The sequence below is a fragment of the Eurosta solidaginis genome, chromosome 1 (assembly GCF_040869045.1).
Source record: "Eurosta solidaginis isolate ZX-2024a chromosome 1, ASM4086904v1, whole genome shotgun sequence".
NCBI classification, from domain to species: domain Eukaryota; kingdom Metazoa; phylum Arthropoda; class Insecta; order Diptera; family Tephritidae; genus Eurosta; species Eurosta solidaginis.
The window spans coordinates 395,323,756-395,341,290 of record NC_090319.1 but is presented as its reverse complement, the minus strand read 5'-3'; the positions used below and the strand labels follow the sequence as shown (position 1 = coordinate 395,341,290).

General features: G+C 36.1%; 1 protein-coding gene across 7 annotated transcripts in view; it reads right to left on the bottom strand.

The window, feature by feature from the left end:
- Positions 1 to 17,535, bottom strand: part of AP-1sigma (AP-1 complex subunit sigma-2) — a 51,230-nt gene that overhangs the window by 21,946 nt on the left and 11,749 nt on the right. Inside the window, exon 5 of one of the 7 annotated variants that reach the window (XR_010949212.1) lies at positions 1,125 to 1,290. The exons of 5 other annotated variants lie outside the window; for them this stretch is intronic. Coding sequence is in view for 1 of the 2 variants with exons in the window: in XM_067763690.1 (XP_067619791.1) it covers positions 11,340 to 11,363 (24 nt within the window). In the remaining variant the exon portion in view is untranslated. Of the gene's footprint in view, positions 1 to 1,124; positions 1,291 to 11,239; positions 11,364 to 17,535 lie in introns of those variants that run through there. One more of the 7 variants, XM_067763690.1, reaches the window with a different exon arrangement.

The following is a 17,535-nucleotide window of genomic DNA, read 5'->3' as shown; positions in this document are numbered from 1 at the left end:
GGGACTATTGTCTCTTAAAGTACATCGATATTTGGATATGTGTACAATATAATAATGTGAGTATAACAATATTTATAATAATATAAAAGAAATAACAAGAAATAGCTAGAAAAGTGTTTTTCGTATATCAAAAAATTCCGGCAAAGCCAATTTAAAGCGCGATGCATTTCGCTCATTTTTAATAAAATTAACCCTCATAGCGCCTGAACCGTTAATGATAGAACCTTGAATCAACTTGTGAATTAATGTACAGGTGGGTACCTACTAATTACAAAAACAAAATGGATTGATAGTACTGAAGAACGTCCTTGATGATGAGAGATATTTATCGCGTGGAACGATGATGGTTACAGGTTCTGTCAGATCTAGCAAAACATAGCCTTCGGAATAGGTATTCTGGTTGTTTTTTATAACCTAATTTATACAAGAAAATTAGATTGTGATAGTTTAAGAAGGTAGTAAAACTGCAATCAAGTATTTTAAAAGAACATTTGTCACTATGTTAAGCTTAACATAAAAAATGTTTTACCTTTTTCTTATATCTACACGGTCTCATACACATATTATGCATTCGTTAGTTTATACTTCATAACGTTAAACTTTTTTATTTTTATTTTGCTATTGTAACTTTGCTACATATTTAAATGGACAGGTATAAGAAAAATGCTCAATAAAAATTAATGAAATGAAGAAAACTCTGAAATGTGCTCAAATTTTCGCTTCGAGTAGATATATCTTGCACAATTGTTCAATGCAAGTTGTAGCTTATTTCAAGACTTGCAGTCAATATCACCAAACACTAGCCCTCCAAACGAAATGAAAGGAACTATTAGTGATGTGACTAACATTAATTTTACATTTGGAGGAATGAAAGCAGCTGTGTACAACAATTTCCTTAACACAAAATAAATTTTTGATAAAACGTAATTAATATGAGCGACACAGTTATAATTGGAATTTAATTTGAACCCTAGAACCCTAGCACTAGAACAGAATCCAAAGTAGTGTCGTAATTTCGTTAAGAGAATGGAATGATCTACTGTGTCAAAGGCTTTAGAAAAATCTAAAAGTGACATCACAGTCAAATCACCCCTATCGTAGGCAGGGCGGATGTCTTCAATTACCTCGAGTAAAGCCGTTGCACAACTATGGCTGGCTCTATAACCAGACTGGCGTTCTGAGAGGTTGTTCTTATTTAGGTGTTCGGTGATTTGGGCCACCACTTACCATCGCCACCAACGGCATTGGACTTTATTGAGAATAGACTTCTTATGACATCATCCTCTGTAGCTGCAAAAAATTGAAATTTGTTATCTGGTGTGTACATCACATCTTCATTAAGTTTGAAATTCCGATTATTTATATTTCTACTCGACTGTAAAAAGAAGTCATTGATGGAGCCAGGGTCCAAATCGGATTTCGAATCATTTTTACATGCAATCCCTACTGATTTGATATTTTTCCACAAGTTCTTGGTTGGTAAATTCGTGCCAAGCCTTGTTTGAAAAAGGTCTTTTAGAATTTCTTACTGTGAGCGTAGCATGATTTCTGGCCAGACGATAATATTGCCAAATTGCTTCCAAATTTTATAAGACTTACTACGTGCTTTGATAGCCAGCAGAATACAAATTATCCATTAATGTCATTGACCTCAAGTCATTCTTTAATAGGTCTGTGTTAAGGTCACCACAGACCAAAATATGTTTATTTGTATATAAATTCAGACAATTTTAGAAACAAATTGTCTAGCTCATGGAATTTACTGGGGTTGTACACACACAACTATACACTTCTTTAATGCAACACTAACTTCTATAGTCAAGTACTCAACAGAATTATTTTCGTTGGATTTGAAGATAACCTGATGCCTCAACGATGTTTTACAATATAGGGCAACATCTCCATCTCTTGCCCCGGTTTTCCTATCATTCCGTGCCAATCGTGTCGTGTAGTTTATAAAATTCATCCTCAATATCATCTCTAAACCAAGTCTCAGTCACACAAAGTATGTAAATTTTTGTATTTTGCAAAATTTGGTTCATGCAATCAAGTTTCTGGAAATTAAGATTACGTGCATTTATGTGGCAAAGCTGTAAACCTGTATGACTGTTGCTTAAAAGGGTTAAAATGGTCTTGAGACATTCGTTGTCAGTACTCAGATACTCATTTTCACTTATCATTAGGATTAATGCACTTAGCGCTACGTAATGGTTTGTGGAATTGAAAATAATAAAGAGGTATGTGTAAATAATAAACATACATATTTGAAAAAGTAAGAGAGATAGATAAAAAAGTAAATGTAGTAATAAACATAAATATAAATCTCATGCTTGCTTCGTGGTAGAAATGCGTCATCGTTGTTTGACTTAGCTGACAAGAGCATTTATTTCTCCTCCTCCTCCGTGTTTATCTGCACTCTCACGTATACATGTACCGGAGCGACTCGGGATTTTTTTTCCCCGATCAAGGGCTGTCATTTAAGTATAACCCCATTTAATTTGTTGCGTCCCTCCCACAAATTGTCACCTCGGAGCAGCTGCATTGCTCTATACCCTCCTGCTCCGAGAAGGTATTGAACCTAGCGCCGCTCCCAGGCTGTGGTTCTGCTGCATATGTATGTCGGAAAAGGATTTATCTCAGACGATCATACTCTTGCCAGTGTGTCACGTGTAAACAGCATCGTTCCGGCAGTTCTCGGTTAGAACCCAACGTTCGTCGTCCCCGAAATTTCTATAAAACCTTTGTGGCTCCCTGCTGTTTACGTCCAAGGACGTCCCGCGGTTCACTCTGAAACCTACCACCGCCACCTTCCAGCAGGCCGCATCAACTGTCCGCTGTTTTTCGCGCCAAATGGTGGCTCCTTCTAACACGGCCGCTGAAACTCATCACTACAATGTACGTAGCATGGACAGTAGCAATGCCGAGCACCAGCTTTTACCCCCGTCCCTCCCCTCCTTTTCCGACACACGCACTAGCGTAAGGAGTCATCAACTCCTAGTCCCCCACACCGTGTGTTCCGTATGCCAGCTTAGAATATTTACGATCCCGACATCGGTTCAATGCAGTCCATGCCTTGGCCGATGCCACCATCATAGATGCTCTGGGCTTGCAAACGGCAACAGTCCGACCTTGCTGCCAAAACACTAGTACCAACTCATCGACACCACGTACTCTAGCAGCAATCGGACAGCACACTCGACAATATTGTGCCAGCTCGCTCATAAACTGCGTTGAATGGCAGCCGATGCTTACTTTAGCTTCTGACCACCGGCCCATACTCCTTTCAATACAGCGACCTGCCAATTTCATCACCTCTGAAAAGCGGACTTTTATTAATTTTAAAAAAGCCAGCTACACAACCTTCACGAATCAATCTTTTGCTGCTCTCCCCATCCCGATTGATGTCCGCCAAGGCTAGCGTGCGTCCCGCAAGGTTATCGCTTCAGCTCCCACACGCTTTATTCCGGCCGGTAGAATATTAAGTCTAAAAGGACCTGCTCCTCGGTTCCTGCTTCTGTCTTTTACCAAGATAATGTAGGTACAAATCCTAATGCGGTAGTGAACCTGTTTGCGGACTATTTTAGTGCTAATTTTGCATCCTATGATGATGCCCCTTCTTTCGACTTTGCATCTGATTTAAATTCTTCTCTGGATTTCGATTCAGTGTCAATTTCATGTGACGATATCTCAAGTAAATAAAAAAATAAAAGATATCTCAAGTGGTATTACTAAATTAAAGCAATCCGTCAAGACAGATTCTGATGGTCTCTCAAGTGCCTTGATTAAAGGTTGTCCGGCCTTAGTTTTGCCTTTTGAGATCCTGTTTAATATGTCACTTCAGTGTGGGAAGATTATTGATGCTTGGAAACTTGCATCGATAACTCCTATCTACAAATCTGGAAATAAGAATGATGTCTGTAACTACAGACCTATATCAAAGCTCACTACTGTTTCGAAGTTATTTGAATGTGTTGTAAAAGACAACTTATTCTTTTCAGTGAAGTGCCTAATTTGTGCCAAGCAGCATAGTTTTGTTGCGGGACGTTCGACGGTCACCAATCTAGTGGAGTGTAGTGAGTATTGTATATCTGCTTTTGTATCTGGATACCAGGTGGATTTTATTTATACTGACTTCTCCAAAGCCTTCGATAAGGTATCAATGAGATCCTTATTCATAAACTTTCCTGTCTTGGTTCCCACTCAACTTTTCTGCAGTGGCTAAAATCTTATTTAATTAACAGATGGTGTATTGTCTGTATTGATGGTGTATCATCCGATCCATACCTTGCGACTTCCGGCGTTCCGCAAGTATTCTTGGACCCTTGCTCTCTGTCCTGTTCATCAACCACATAGTGCTTGCTTTTCGTATGCTAGGTTTCTCTTGTACGTTGATGATCTTAAAGTTTTCTCCATTATAAAGTATTCGCGTGATATGTTCGAACTTCAGTGTGAAATTAATAGTCTCTATTCCTGGTGCGTTAGATCGCACCTTTTTTAAATATTAGTAAATGCTTTCACGTTGACTACTCTAAGTTGCGCTTTAAGTTTAATAGTTCATATACCACTGCAGACTGTCGATAAAATCAAGGACCTTGGTGTGGTTTATGATACCAAATTTTCTTTCAACAGCCATGTAAACTTTATCATACCCAAATCGTATGCAATGCTTGGTTTTATTCGGCGTAATAGTTCAGAGTTCTCTGACTCGTATACACTTAAATTGCTCTACAATTCATTTGTACGATCTCATCTTGAGTATGCCACTATCATTTGGCGACCGTTCCAACAGTTTGCAATTAACAGGATTGAGCGAGTTCAAAAAGTTTTTCTTAAATACTGTCTGCGATCACTTAGATTTACTAGCCCTCTTCTTGTAAATCTTAAACCTTTAGAAGCGAGAAGGTCTATTCTTTCTTTGACCTTTTTATATTGCATCATCCATGGGGATACAGATTGTGCTGCTCTTCTTGAGAAAATTAATTTTAATGTTCCAAGAAGAAAGCTTAGAAGCTTTTACCCTTTTTATGGCATTAATGGTAGAACGAATTATGCGAGAAATGCCCCAATTACCCGCGCTATGAGTGAATTTAATAAGATCTTATATTTTATCGAGCTTGATTTCTCTTTGTCGAAGAATGTTTTTATTAATTTATTAAAGTGTGTTTTTTAGTTATCAGTACTTTTATATTAGTCTGTAAGTGCTAGTTTTTCATTGACTTGTTAACTTTTTGTATTTCTTAATTGTAGTCTCTTTTTTAGTTGTATGAAAATTGCTAGTAGTCTGCCAGAATTTTGTTAATAATATGCTGTATAGTTTTTTCATTGGTAGTATACATATTAAAACTTCCTTCCCCACCAGAAGGAGTTACAATCATTTCCTATGCCGAGTACTTTCTAAAATAAACAGCTATCTCCCCGATCTTTCCAGTTTCTTCACCTCGCGCAACCTAACATTATCACGTATCATATGGACGTTCACGTCGATGGTATCACACTACCGACTGTCAATCACCCCAAGATCTTAGGGGTAACGTTCGATAATACTCTAACCTTCAAGGCCCATTCCACCAAACTTGTATCTTAAGTACAAAGTCGCAACAAAATCCTAAAGTCGCTTGCCGGCAGCACCTGGGGAAAAGATAAAGAAACGTTGCTAACCACGTACAAAGGTGCGCGTCACCAGCTTGGTCGCCTGGTCTTAAAAACACATACTGGTAAAGGCAACAGGCCTGTCAAAATGCTGCAATCAGAACTGCCACCGGATGTCTCCTTATGACCCCCGAACACCACCGACATAGTGAGGCCAAAGAGCTCAATATTAAAGAGTACAACGAAATGCTGAACAGACAGTTTTTGCTGAATTGTCACAAAGCCGGACATCCTAGCAAACAACTGCTTGGAACATCTCCATAAGCACTATTAGAGGGATTTGATGACAATTTGTGAATGGTCATGCCCATTGAATGGGGCGAAACAAGCAGAGCCGTAGCTTGAAATGTGAAAGCAATGCTCTGGCTCTACTATTAGCTATATTTCGGCCTATTTCGGTGCTGATCCCGAAATTACCCCAGGAGGCCCCAAAATAGTATTCCAAAGCATTCCGATATAACCCCGAAGTGAACACTAAATGAACTCAGAAGAATCTTGAAATATGTCCCAGGATCATGAGAAAATTAATTGTATTATTTGTATAATTTTGTAATATTGACTTCACCTGTCTGGTTTATTGCATCATGGGATTACATAAAATAAAAAAAGATCTGTCAAGAAATGTATTTTTTAATGATTTCCGTGAATCAGTCATTTTCAACAGAATGTCTGAGATTGGTCTTTGTTTAAACCTTTCAATGAAGGTACCAAAGGGTTTATAAAAATAAATATTTGATATCTATCTGCGGGGGCTAATTTTTCCCAGAGGATTTTTCTATTATAAATAATATATCTAGATCTAGCCCTATTTTATTAATATGGTGGCATACCTGATAGGAACCGAAAGAAGAGTATTAAATAAGTATAAAAATAATTTAAATTTTTTTCACACATCATGACCAAGTAACAAAAAAATTTATCGTGTAAACTAAAAATCCCAAAGTAAGGGGACTAAGGTGGAATTAAAAATTTTTATTTGATGTGGTATCCATAGTTGTGGATGATCTAGTAATAGATTTCCCGCAATAGGTACAAAGTCCCGAAATTATTTCAAAACAAAACCCAAAAAGGTTAATAAATCTAAAAAATACAACCCCGTAGACACGTATGTCTTCGAAAAAAGAAAAAATAAAGATTTAAAAATCTAAAATAGAAACTTGTGTGTACTTCTGGTTTTAAATCAAAATCCGGAAGTTAAAACTTACTGCTGAAAATCTAAATTTTATAATTTCATTTTTTAAAAGCGATGCATGTCATAAATTCTGTTTCACAACATTTTTGCATACAAATGAAATGTTACATGTTTGTTACACAGTCATTATCACGAAAACCGGTATAATCTAAATTTTAAACCAAATTTTGTTTGGTCATATATGTGGTACAAAAGTGAGGTGCAACTTTAAATTTATTGATGAAACCATTCCGTTTTTTATCATCGGAACATTTGGAAGTCCTTTTATTTTAAAACATAAAGGACGGAGTCTCGCGGGACTTAAAAGTGCATTTTGTTACTTTACTGCTTTTTAGGAATTTAAAGATCGATAAATTTCTGTGATTATAATTTACTCATAAACTTTTTTTTACGAGCATATCGTCGGCCGCTAGCCAGAAGCATGAATGTGCAATTTTTTCGATTTTGTGTTAGAGGCCTCTTTGGATTACGCTTTAGATTCTCTAGGTTCTACTTAAATCTAGAGCTTCCCACGTACATGGAAACCCCAATAATTTGCAATGCCATTTTCACGAATGTATAATTCAAACACACAAATTTGAGCCAGAAAAATGAATGTGACACATTGTATGACACATTCGTTGATATGGCTAACCCTTTCGGGACGGAGTTTTATTCGGTAAATGGGAATAGCCTGAACGAAAAATTATACTCACACCTATTCATTGGGATAAAAAATTATGTTCTGCATACTCGAAAATCCCGGACAAATAATCCCAATAGGCATTTTGGGTGGGATATGAGATCCCAATAAGCATTTTATGTGGGATATATAATCCCAGTAATTTTTTAATTGGCTTTAAAAGTTCAAAAAAGAAATTGAGAAAAAGCTGTATTGATAGAATAATTCAATATATTTTATTTTGAAAATGGTTTAATATAATATAATTAATAACTTATATATGAAAGGGTCCAAAACATTTGTAGCAGAGCGCGTTGTTACAGCCTGAGCAAACCATTTTTGTTCGAGTTTCGATTCCAAGCGAGGTGCAGCGTACGCAACGATAACGCTTTTCTTGTTCCACTGGCATATGGTCTCCAATATTGAGGCAATCAGTTCTTGAACGTTTGGATGGTCTACCTCCCTGTCGACGGGGAAATAATGATTACTTCCTTCCGAAATCATTTGCTCAGCAAGTGGGAGCAGAAAGTCTTTCAGGGGTAACTTTTGCTTTTTATTTTCACTGTAAACTATCTAAGCATTTGTGACGCTTGCCATTAGAAGCTTATAGAAAACCTTTTTCTACCACTTTTGAGACTTGCGGTTGAAATCGTAAACGGCTGTCTTTTGATCAGCAAGATCCACGCCACCCATGATTTTGTTATAGTCGCTAATACTTTTTGGGCATAACATTTTCTTTTTGGATCCATCCTTTTGCTTTCTCTGAACGTCTTCAAGAGATGCCGTGTGACAGTTTGAAACTTAAAGGACTTCTTTTGAATCCATCCAGCGGGCTGCCAAAATGCCTCTGGAATTAACTTGAAATTGACTTTCTCCTCTGGCTAGCTAATAATTTTATAGATGTGAAAAATCTATCAAATGCTAAACAAGCATCCTTTTCACGAACGGAAGAGACCAATTTAAGAACGACTTTTTCTCCAAGAGTACTAGGTTCGCTCGGCATAGTATTTGCTTCCTTACCAGTATAAATATTTAGATCGTAGGTATACCCTGTTTTTGCGTCACACCGCATACACAAGTTTATTCCCCGTTTTATCGGTTTCATTGGCATATATTGGAATGCACATTCACTTCTAGCAGCTGGAAAGGTATGCTTTAGACATTGCAAAACATCAAAAATGTAATAATCCTTTGACACGTCATCGGGCTTATCACAGTCATTGAAATAAAGCTTCGATGATAACAGCAAAAATCGACCTCGAGACATAAAATTTTTTATAACAGAGTTTCCAAGCGATGGATTTTTACTCCAATGGGCACGGTAACTTGTTGTAATGCATTATAAGGAAAACTCCAAGAAATACCAGAATTTCATTGAGGTCCGTTAAATTTCTTTTTGACTGAGCTCGGCGATTCAAAGCTGTCAATCGCTGATTGGTGCATTCCGCAATTCTAACACACAAACTGTATGGAAATATTTTTGAAAATACTTTGAAATCGCTGTCATCTGGAGCTATGTCTATTAGAATTTTACATTCTCGCTCTGGGTCACATCAGAAGAATATTTAACTACTGGGCAGCTAAACTAGTTTCGTTGTTTGCTCCAGAAAGTCCAGGGACCGTATCAAGATTATCATCATTTTCTATTTGCGAAACTAAACCGTTTACCTCAGCATTCTCTTGGGTCACATTAACACAGTCCTCAATTTCTGAAGCATCTTCAGCATCTGCGTCGCTACTGTCTAGCAAGTAATCGCTTCCTGATTCCTCAAAATCACTACCCAAGTCTGATTCCTCACACATTATACGCCCCAAGTCCTCAAGATTTAACTTACGTTTCGCCATCTATTGGGACAAATAATCCCAGGCAAAAAGAGTATTGGGAAAAATAATCCCACATAAAAAGCTTATTGGGATTATATATCCCACCTTCATAAACTGTATTTTAACTTACCCTTCTTTATTAAAAATTTTATTCAAATCAATGGATATTACTTATTAAAGTCTTTTTATCATAAACAAAATACAAAATTTCTGATCACACGTCTATTGCGACTAATTTTGCGAAAAAACGAAGCCAGACTGATAAAATCTGATGGTAGTGCGCGATTCCGTGAAATGTGACATCAAAACGCAAAAATTTACCGTTATAATTTTGTTTACAACTCACAAACGATACCTAAATCTGTTTTTGGGAGTTTTTGCTTAAATAATAGCGTACATAGAAAAGAAAATACATACGTTTGAAATTTGCTGGGATGTATTATCCCAGTAGTCCCGAAAGGACTAAACAATTTTTGAAAAAAATAAGAACAGCACATATTCGTATGTTCGAGTGTACGTGCCTGGTATTTTTCAAAAAAATTATACCGATGAAGAATTTTGAATAGCTCAATATCCGAAAAAAAAAATAGTTGTTTAATTGAAGGCAAACCGGTTTATTCGAAGCCGTTGCCTCTTCCCGAATCAAAACCAAAATACTTGGAAAAATTGTGAGAAAAACTGGTTATACCAAAATAATATCATTCTTTTTATAAAAATATTGAGGGCAACGCTTTTCCCGAACCCAACATTTCAGAAGATTTTGATTCTGATGAGAATAAGAATTAGTTCTATTTTTGCAATAATATCTTAAATAAAAAGACATTAGTGTATATGAAATTGAATTGAATGTGTAACTTTTTTCATTTACATACATACTTTCGATAAGTCAAAGCCGCGGATGTTTTCCCAAGTACTGTGATGCTCCGAATCCCAATCGGCCAACGGAATAGGCCTAGCAGGTCTTGGCTTGGCCCTAACGTTATTTAATAATCAATCAGTAGTGATTTTTTACGTATTTTGAGGTTAAGGCCATACCATGACCAGTTGGGCCAATTCTGAATAAGCTATAGGATTCAGCGCATCAAAATGCATAGAAAGCATGAGCAGATTAACTTGATCCACCAACTTTTAGTTTTTTTGTATAGATGTGTTAACAAAAAATATATGAGCTTTTTAAATTTTTGTTGTGGCAGAAAAATGAATATGCTATATCTCGGAGAATAGAAGGGATGCGAGCAGAATAATTATCTCAGTTAAAAGAGCATAGTGTGAGTATAATATATAAGTACATTTTTACACTAGAAACTAATTCTTCTAATTTTGAGAGAGCAATAACAATTTATAATTTGAAACTCGATTTCCCAACATTTTCATTTTGGCACATTCATGCTTCTGGCAAGCGGGCGACGATATATGTTTCCCTGGAATTAAGAGCTGGAGTATATTTAAAGGCATCTGTCAAAATAGCATGTAAACAAAATTATGGGATTTGAACAAAATGGATTTGTTTCGAAATTTCTCCACAAATTTAGTATTCTGAATAAATATTAATTTAGAAAATATCGTCTAGCAATTAATCGAAATTTGAATTATTAGCATCGACGGAAATTTGGAAAATTTCTTATTCCGATAGCATTCTACTCAACGGGACCTTTAATAAAAATAGCATCACTTCCCAAATATTCGTTGCATTGATTTTAGCTTGGCTTTTGCTAATGCACTGAATTTTTTTTTTTTTTTTTACAATCGCCATCGACCAGCGTTATTATTCGTATCTAGTTTCAAATTTTCAGAATAATCCCACTCTAAAAATAAATTCGATGCAACACAAAAGTTATTAATTTCTTAAATAGTTTAGCATGTTTTGCAAGACGTTAGTTTATATATACAAATGTACTGTTAGTATGTAAAGCACAAATTTAATTATACATATATGCATGTACATATGTGATTTGATTTATTATACATAGGTGAACTCACAGTAATTAGTAAATGGTAAATAATTTTAGTCATTTAATTTAAATACTCATTGAAATCCTGTTGTAGTTGCAGGTCGGTTACATCGTTAAGTAGCGGAGGGGGTAAGCGTTAATTGTAATGAATAATAATATAATAAAGAAAACCGGTTATACATTTTGAATATGAATAAGTAATGTATGTACATATGTACGTATATAATATACAGGAAAGCGTTAATAAAAGGATTTGCAAAATATTTAAGTGCGTAGTGGACAGCAGGCACTACAATTAATTTTCAGTTCCATTTCGATTTTTCCAACAAACTATTCAGAATCGCTAGTAACATGCGTTGCCAACTACTACAAACTTAAATCTAAACATGCAATACTATTTGTACGCAGGAGCAAAAAAATAACTAACAACAATTGGCTCAGTTGGTGACTTTTAAATCGTATTGGCTTGCATATATATATTTATCTCAAAGTTATATTTGGGCCTATCTTGAAAACCTTATATATATGTACATATTTTTTTTTTTTTGGCGGTCGCCGTGGTGTGATGGTAGCGTGCTCGCCTACCATACCGAAGATCCTGGGTTCACGCCCCGGGCAAAGCAGCATCAACATTTTAGATACAAGGTTTTTCAATTCGAAGACCATTTTTCTAAAAGGGGTCGCCCCTCGGCAGTGTTTGCCAAGCACTGCGAGTGTATTTCTGCCATGACAAGCTTCTAAGTGAAAACTCATCTGCCTTGCAGATGCCGTTCGGAGTCGGCATAAAACAAGTAGGTCCCGTCCCGCAAATTTGTAGAGAAGCTCGGCCTCAAATCTCTTCGGAGGTTATTGCGCCTGACATTTATTACCTCTTTTATATTAGGTCGGTTGAATGTTTGTCCGCTTTTCATACAAATCTTGCAATCGATTTTTAAGTAACTTCTCATTGAACTACTAACGTGAAACTTTATGCATAGGTTAGAACACCGTGAAAATGCAACGAAAGGAAAAAAATCCGTTAGGTGGCGCACGGATCGAAATAATTAGATAAGAATTTGAAGATTTTCAAACCAGCTTTTAAGTAAGTTCTTGATGATTTCAAGCCTAATTCAGAGGTCGATGACAGCGGATGACACAATACAAAAAGTTTCGCTAGGGAGCGCACGGACTGAGATATTTAGAAAAATCAAACGGAACGGAGGGAATTTTGGGATTGATTGTTATGTAAGTTCTCATTGAGCTACAAGCGTAAAACTTAACAGATAGGTTAAGACACTGAGAAAATGTAAGAAAAGGAGAAAATAAAAATAAAATAAAAAATTTAAGCGCTTCTTTTATGTAAATAGACAAAAATTAGCGAAAAATGCCTCCTTATATAAAGACAAATGCCTGCTAAACTTTTATTTTTAAATTTTGACATAGAAATTGCAAAAATATTTATGAGAAGTAAAAATATAAAGATGGAGCGCAATTGATTGACTAATAATATCTCCTTTCCTACCAACTTTCCAATCCAAGTAATGTGCGCTCCACTTTTATTAAATTTTTTACTGATCATAAATATTTTTGCAATTTTGCAACCGTATCTAAATTGTTTGAATATATTGTCAAGCGAAAGATGTTTTTTTCCATCAAGAGATATATTTCTATCAACCAACATAGCTTCATGTCTGGTCGATCCACGGTTACTAACCTTGCCGTGTTTCCGAATTCTGTACATCTGCTTTTAATGATCACCTACAAGTTGACACTTTTTATACTGACTTTTCCAAGGCCTTTGACAAAGTGAGTCACACACTTTTAGTTGAAAAGTTGGCGCATCTGGGCTTTCACTCTACTTTTTTATCTTGGATAAAATCGTACCTTTCTTATCGGCACTGTATTCTAGTTGTTGACAATTTATCATCTTATGACTTTATTGCCTCCTCTGGTGTGCCCCAAGGTAGCATTCTGGGACCCTTACTCTTTATCATTTTTATTAATGATATTTGTGAGTGTTTTACCTTCTCCAATTTTCTGCTATACGCTGACAATCTTAAAATGTATTCCTCTGTTCGTTCTCTGTATGATCCATTTAGAATTCAGAATGATTTAAACAACGTTGTTTTGTGGTGTCAAAAAAATCGACTTTTTCTTAATGTCAGTAAATGTTTCCATGTGTCGTTTGCGAAGTCTCGTTCCTCTATTCCATTGGCAAACTCTAATCTATCCACCCTGAATGAAATATCCGACCTGGGTGTTATTTTCGATGCTAAGTTTTCACTCTTGAGCCATATCAACAGCACTATAGCAAAATCGTATGATTGCTTTCATTCGTCGGTTTAGTTCGGGTTTTAGTGACCCGTATACGCTGAAGCTCTTATACACGTCACTTGTTCGCTCCAAACTTGAATATGCGGTCTTCATTTGGAGACCTTATTTTGATTGTCATATCAAACGACTTGAACGTGTTCAATAGGTGTTTTTGCACTATGCCCTACGTTCATTAAATTTTATAGACCCACTTCCACCATATATTGCCAGATGCAAATTAATCAACCTGAAATGGTTAAACTCTAGAAGAACTATTCTCTCCCTCTCTACAGTGTTCGACATTATAAATGGTATAATAGATTGCCCTCTTTTACTTGAACGTATATTTTCCATGTCCCGCCGGGCTATCTTAGAAATAACGATCTTTTTTCCTTGAAACAAGTCAGAAGTACTTATGCTACCAATGCTCCTATCTATAGGGCTTTAAAGGAACTTAACACTCCATCGGGTTCTTTTCCCTCTGATTTATTTAGCTCTAAAGCCAAATTTGTAGCTTCACTACATGTAAGTTTTGATTAATATTGTAATTGTATAATCTTGTAATATTTATATTGATCACTTAACATCTATTATTTATACTAAGCCAAAAAAAAAATAAAATAATCCAAAGTTTTGTCATTAGTCTGTAAGTGCACTCTCGTCATGTATGGCTACAAATAAATAAATAAATGAATAAAAATTTCTATGTCAAAATTTAAAAATCAAAGTTTATCTCGAATATGTCTTTATATAAGGAGACATTTTTCGCTGATTTTTGTCCATTAGTATTCCTTTATACTTAAAATTTTTTTATACAATTTTTTTTTTTTGTATTTTTTTTATTTTTTAAGTTCTCAAACCGAATGAAAAGCTGATTCTGTTCAAGTGACGATTGGATAAAATCTTGTTGGCGTTAATTCATCGTTCGTGTGTAAAGAAGTTTTTGCACAGATTTTACTCACCCTACAAAATACAGCACTTCTATAAGTTTTTCTATTAAAATGATGTACGTTGAGTCAGTGGTAGTAGAGGTCAATGTTTATTTTGAAAAAATTAAAGGATCTTTAATAAAACAAATAAGCTTGATTTTCCTCAAACACAATCATGTACAAATTCACGATAACGAGAAATGTGTATGGTAAACCACAAACAGCCGAGTTGACTGTTAAGTCTGATCTCCTCTGGTAAAATTTTATGTGCATGTTTAAAAGTTTGAACCTAAACCTCAGACGGGCATACTCTTGCCAGTGTGTCACGTGTAAAAGATGGTTACACCGTTCGGGCTGTTCTTGGTTAGAACCCAACGTTCGTCGCCCTAGAAATTTCTACAACAACAACCTTAATCTGAAACTTTTTGTACAACATATTTTGCCAACCCAAACTTTGTTTAAAACTTAAATTATACCGATTTTACTGAAAATGAGTTCTCAAAACTGAAAAAAAAACGAGTGTAGGGTGGCCTGGTTTCGAGCCGAGGTGCCCCGGTTAGCAGTAACTTGCTCTGCCTACTGAGCTATCATATCTGCATATGACTTGCAGCACTTTTCACAAATAAAGTTTTTTATTTTTAAACGTTCAGAACGAAATTTACACTTTTGGGGTTTCTGTTAAAACCAGACGTGCATACAAGTTTCTATTTTTAAAACTTTTTAGGTTTGGCTTTTATACAACTAGGAGATTATATGCAAATTGTTCAAATATGCTTAAAACTTTAACTGAATAGAATTAAATATTGGGAGGTTTGGAATTTGAGTAAACAAAGTTTGAAAAATGGCTTAAACCGATGAATGATTTATAATTTAGGGTCAAATGTCTAACCTTGTGATGTGACGTTTTTATTTGTCCTATTAATTGGTCATCCTACATGTTTTAGGCCGATGTGAAAATGTGCAAGTGACTTTTTTTGAAAAATTGTATTTTAATGCAGTTTTAAAACTGAATTCAAAATACATCGATCACAAAAAAAAAATATTTAAATTTTTCATTTTTACGTGCTGTGGGCAATGATGTGTAAATGTGCTAAGTCGTCAGCTGTTAAAAAAATGTGCTAAGTCAACCTGTCAATAATATCAATCTGAATTACTAGTCATTTCTTTGTGCGCGCATTTTATTTATTTATTTAATTCATTCAGTCTAAAAGTATATGCTTTGTTGTTGTTGTTGTATTAACGATAAAGACACTCCCCGAAGGCTTTGGGGAGTGTTACCGATGTTGATGGCCCTTTGCCGGATATAGATCCGGTACGTCCCGGTAACAAAGCACTATTAAGGTACTACTAGCTCGACCATTTCGGGAACGATTTATATGACCACATTAAACCTTCTAGGCCATCCCGCCCTCTCCACCCCCTAGTTCCATGAGGAACTTGGGGTCGCCAGAGCCTCGGCTGTCAATGAAACAAGATTCGCCACGGTTAGGTGAGTTGACAATTGGGTTGGGGAAGCTATATATTGTGCTGGCAACCCCTTGAAATTGGATTTACCCAATTGAGACATGCCTTTGGTTTATGATAAATGCATTGCGCTGACTATAATCTACTTCAATTCTTACATGTCGATAACTACATTATTTCTTACAGACTAATTAAAAATAGAAAACAATTCATGCTTAAACTTATATGAGTTGTTATTAAAATTAATAACACTACTGAATCGATTTGCTAGATGTATAGTCCTAGTTATAGGTTCATTCATAGTATAATTTGTTTTATGAGTTATTTCGATAAATAATCTATTATGCCGAAGATCACGCAGTGGAATATATGGAATGAACAAATTAGATAAATCAGAGCAATTTGTGCTAAAGTGGATCCGTCCATGGCAGGAGCTGCATTGGGCGGATGTCGCAAACGTATATATTCTGTGCTGGCAAACGGTGCAAAGGAAGGTAGGGACTAAGAGTCTGTTTCCCTGACCTACACAATTGCTGTATTCAACTGTTGAGCGAGCGATTGGATTTGATTGTGGTGAAAGCTATGAGTCGTCGTTATCACTAAATTGCACATAACCGCCTAGGCCATTTAAACTGCTGCGTAGAGATGCGACACAAAATCGCTTGCAGCACCTGGGGGAAAGTACAAAGTACCTTTGACGATGTAGAACGCAATTGGCTGACCGATCTTTTTTGCGAGCCACCAGTATGGTCTTCCGATCTACATAACCTCCACTGGATACAGTTGCAGGCCTACCATAATTCTACACTCATAACTGCTATGGAATGCTTGGTTATGACATCTGAATAACACGAACTCCTCCTTGTTGAAGATCGAAATGATATGCTAAACAAGCTGCTTCTGAAATTTTCTAAGCCGGGATTTCCCGACCGAAAACCGTTTTATCCAGATAAATACGCGCTGGCCCGCAAAGGTTTCTAAACACAGTTGGCTTAAACCGCATTTCCATACGTTGCAGATAAGTACGCACATTTCCAGGGCCCGATACCATCTCGCCTTTCATAATCTGGTTAAAGTACTTTCAATAGTGCTTAGTCCCTCCAAAACCTTCCGGGATCTGGGGTAATTAAACACTTCCCAGTGAGTTCCTTTTCACCTTGTCACTTGCTCAGCTTCGATATTGTTACAGAGTAAATTCTTACTTATCCAGAATCACCCCGGCATGCGTCATGTAATCCGCATGACATACACCACCGAGTTAATTGTAATGTAGAACCAACAACTCTAGCAGTAAAGCAATTTTGTAAAAAAATTTTGGAACTTTCTCAATTTTATAGGAGTTAGATTCATAGAAAGGATTCCATATTATTGAGCAATATTCAATACCACTTCTGACCAAGGATATATAAAGTGCCTTCAACGTCATAGGGTCCTTAAAGTCACTAGTGTTACGTCTACTGAACCCAACCATTGCAACAAATTTTGAAACAACGAAATCAATGTGACTAGAAAAAGAGAGTTTGGAGTCAAAAATTACAACCAAGTCTTTGCTTTCTTGACAACGATTAAGAT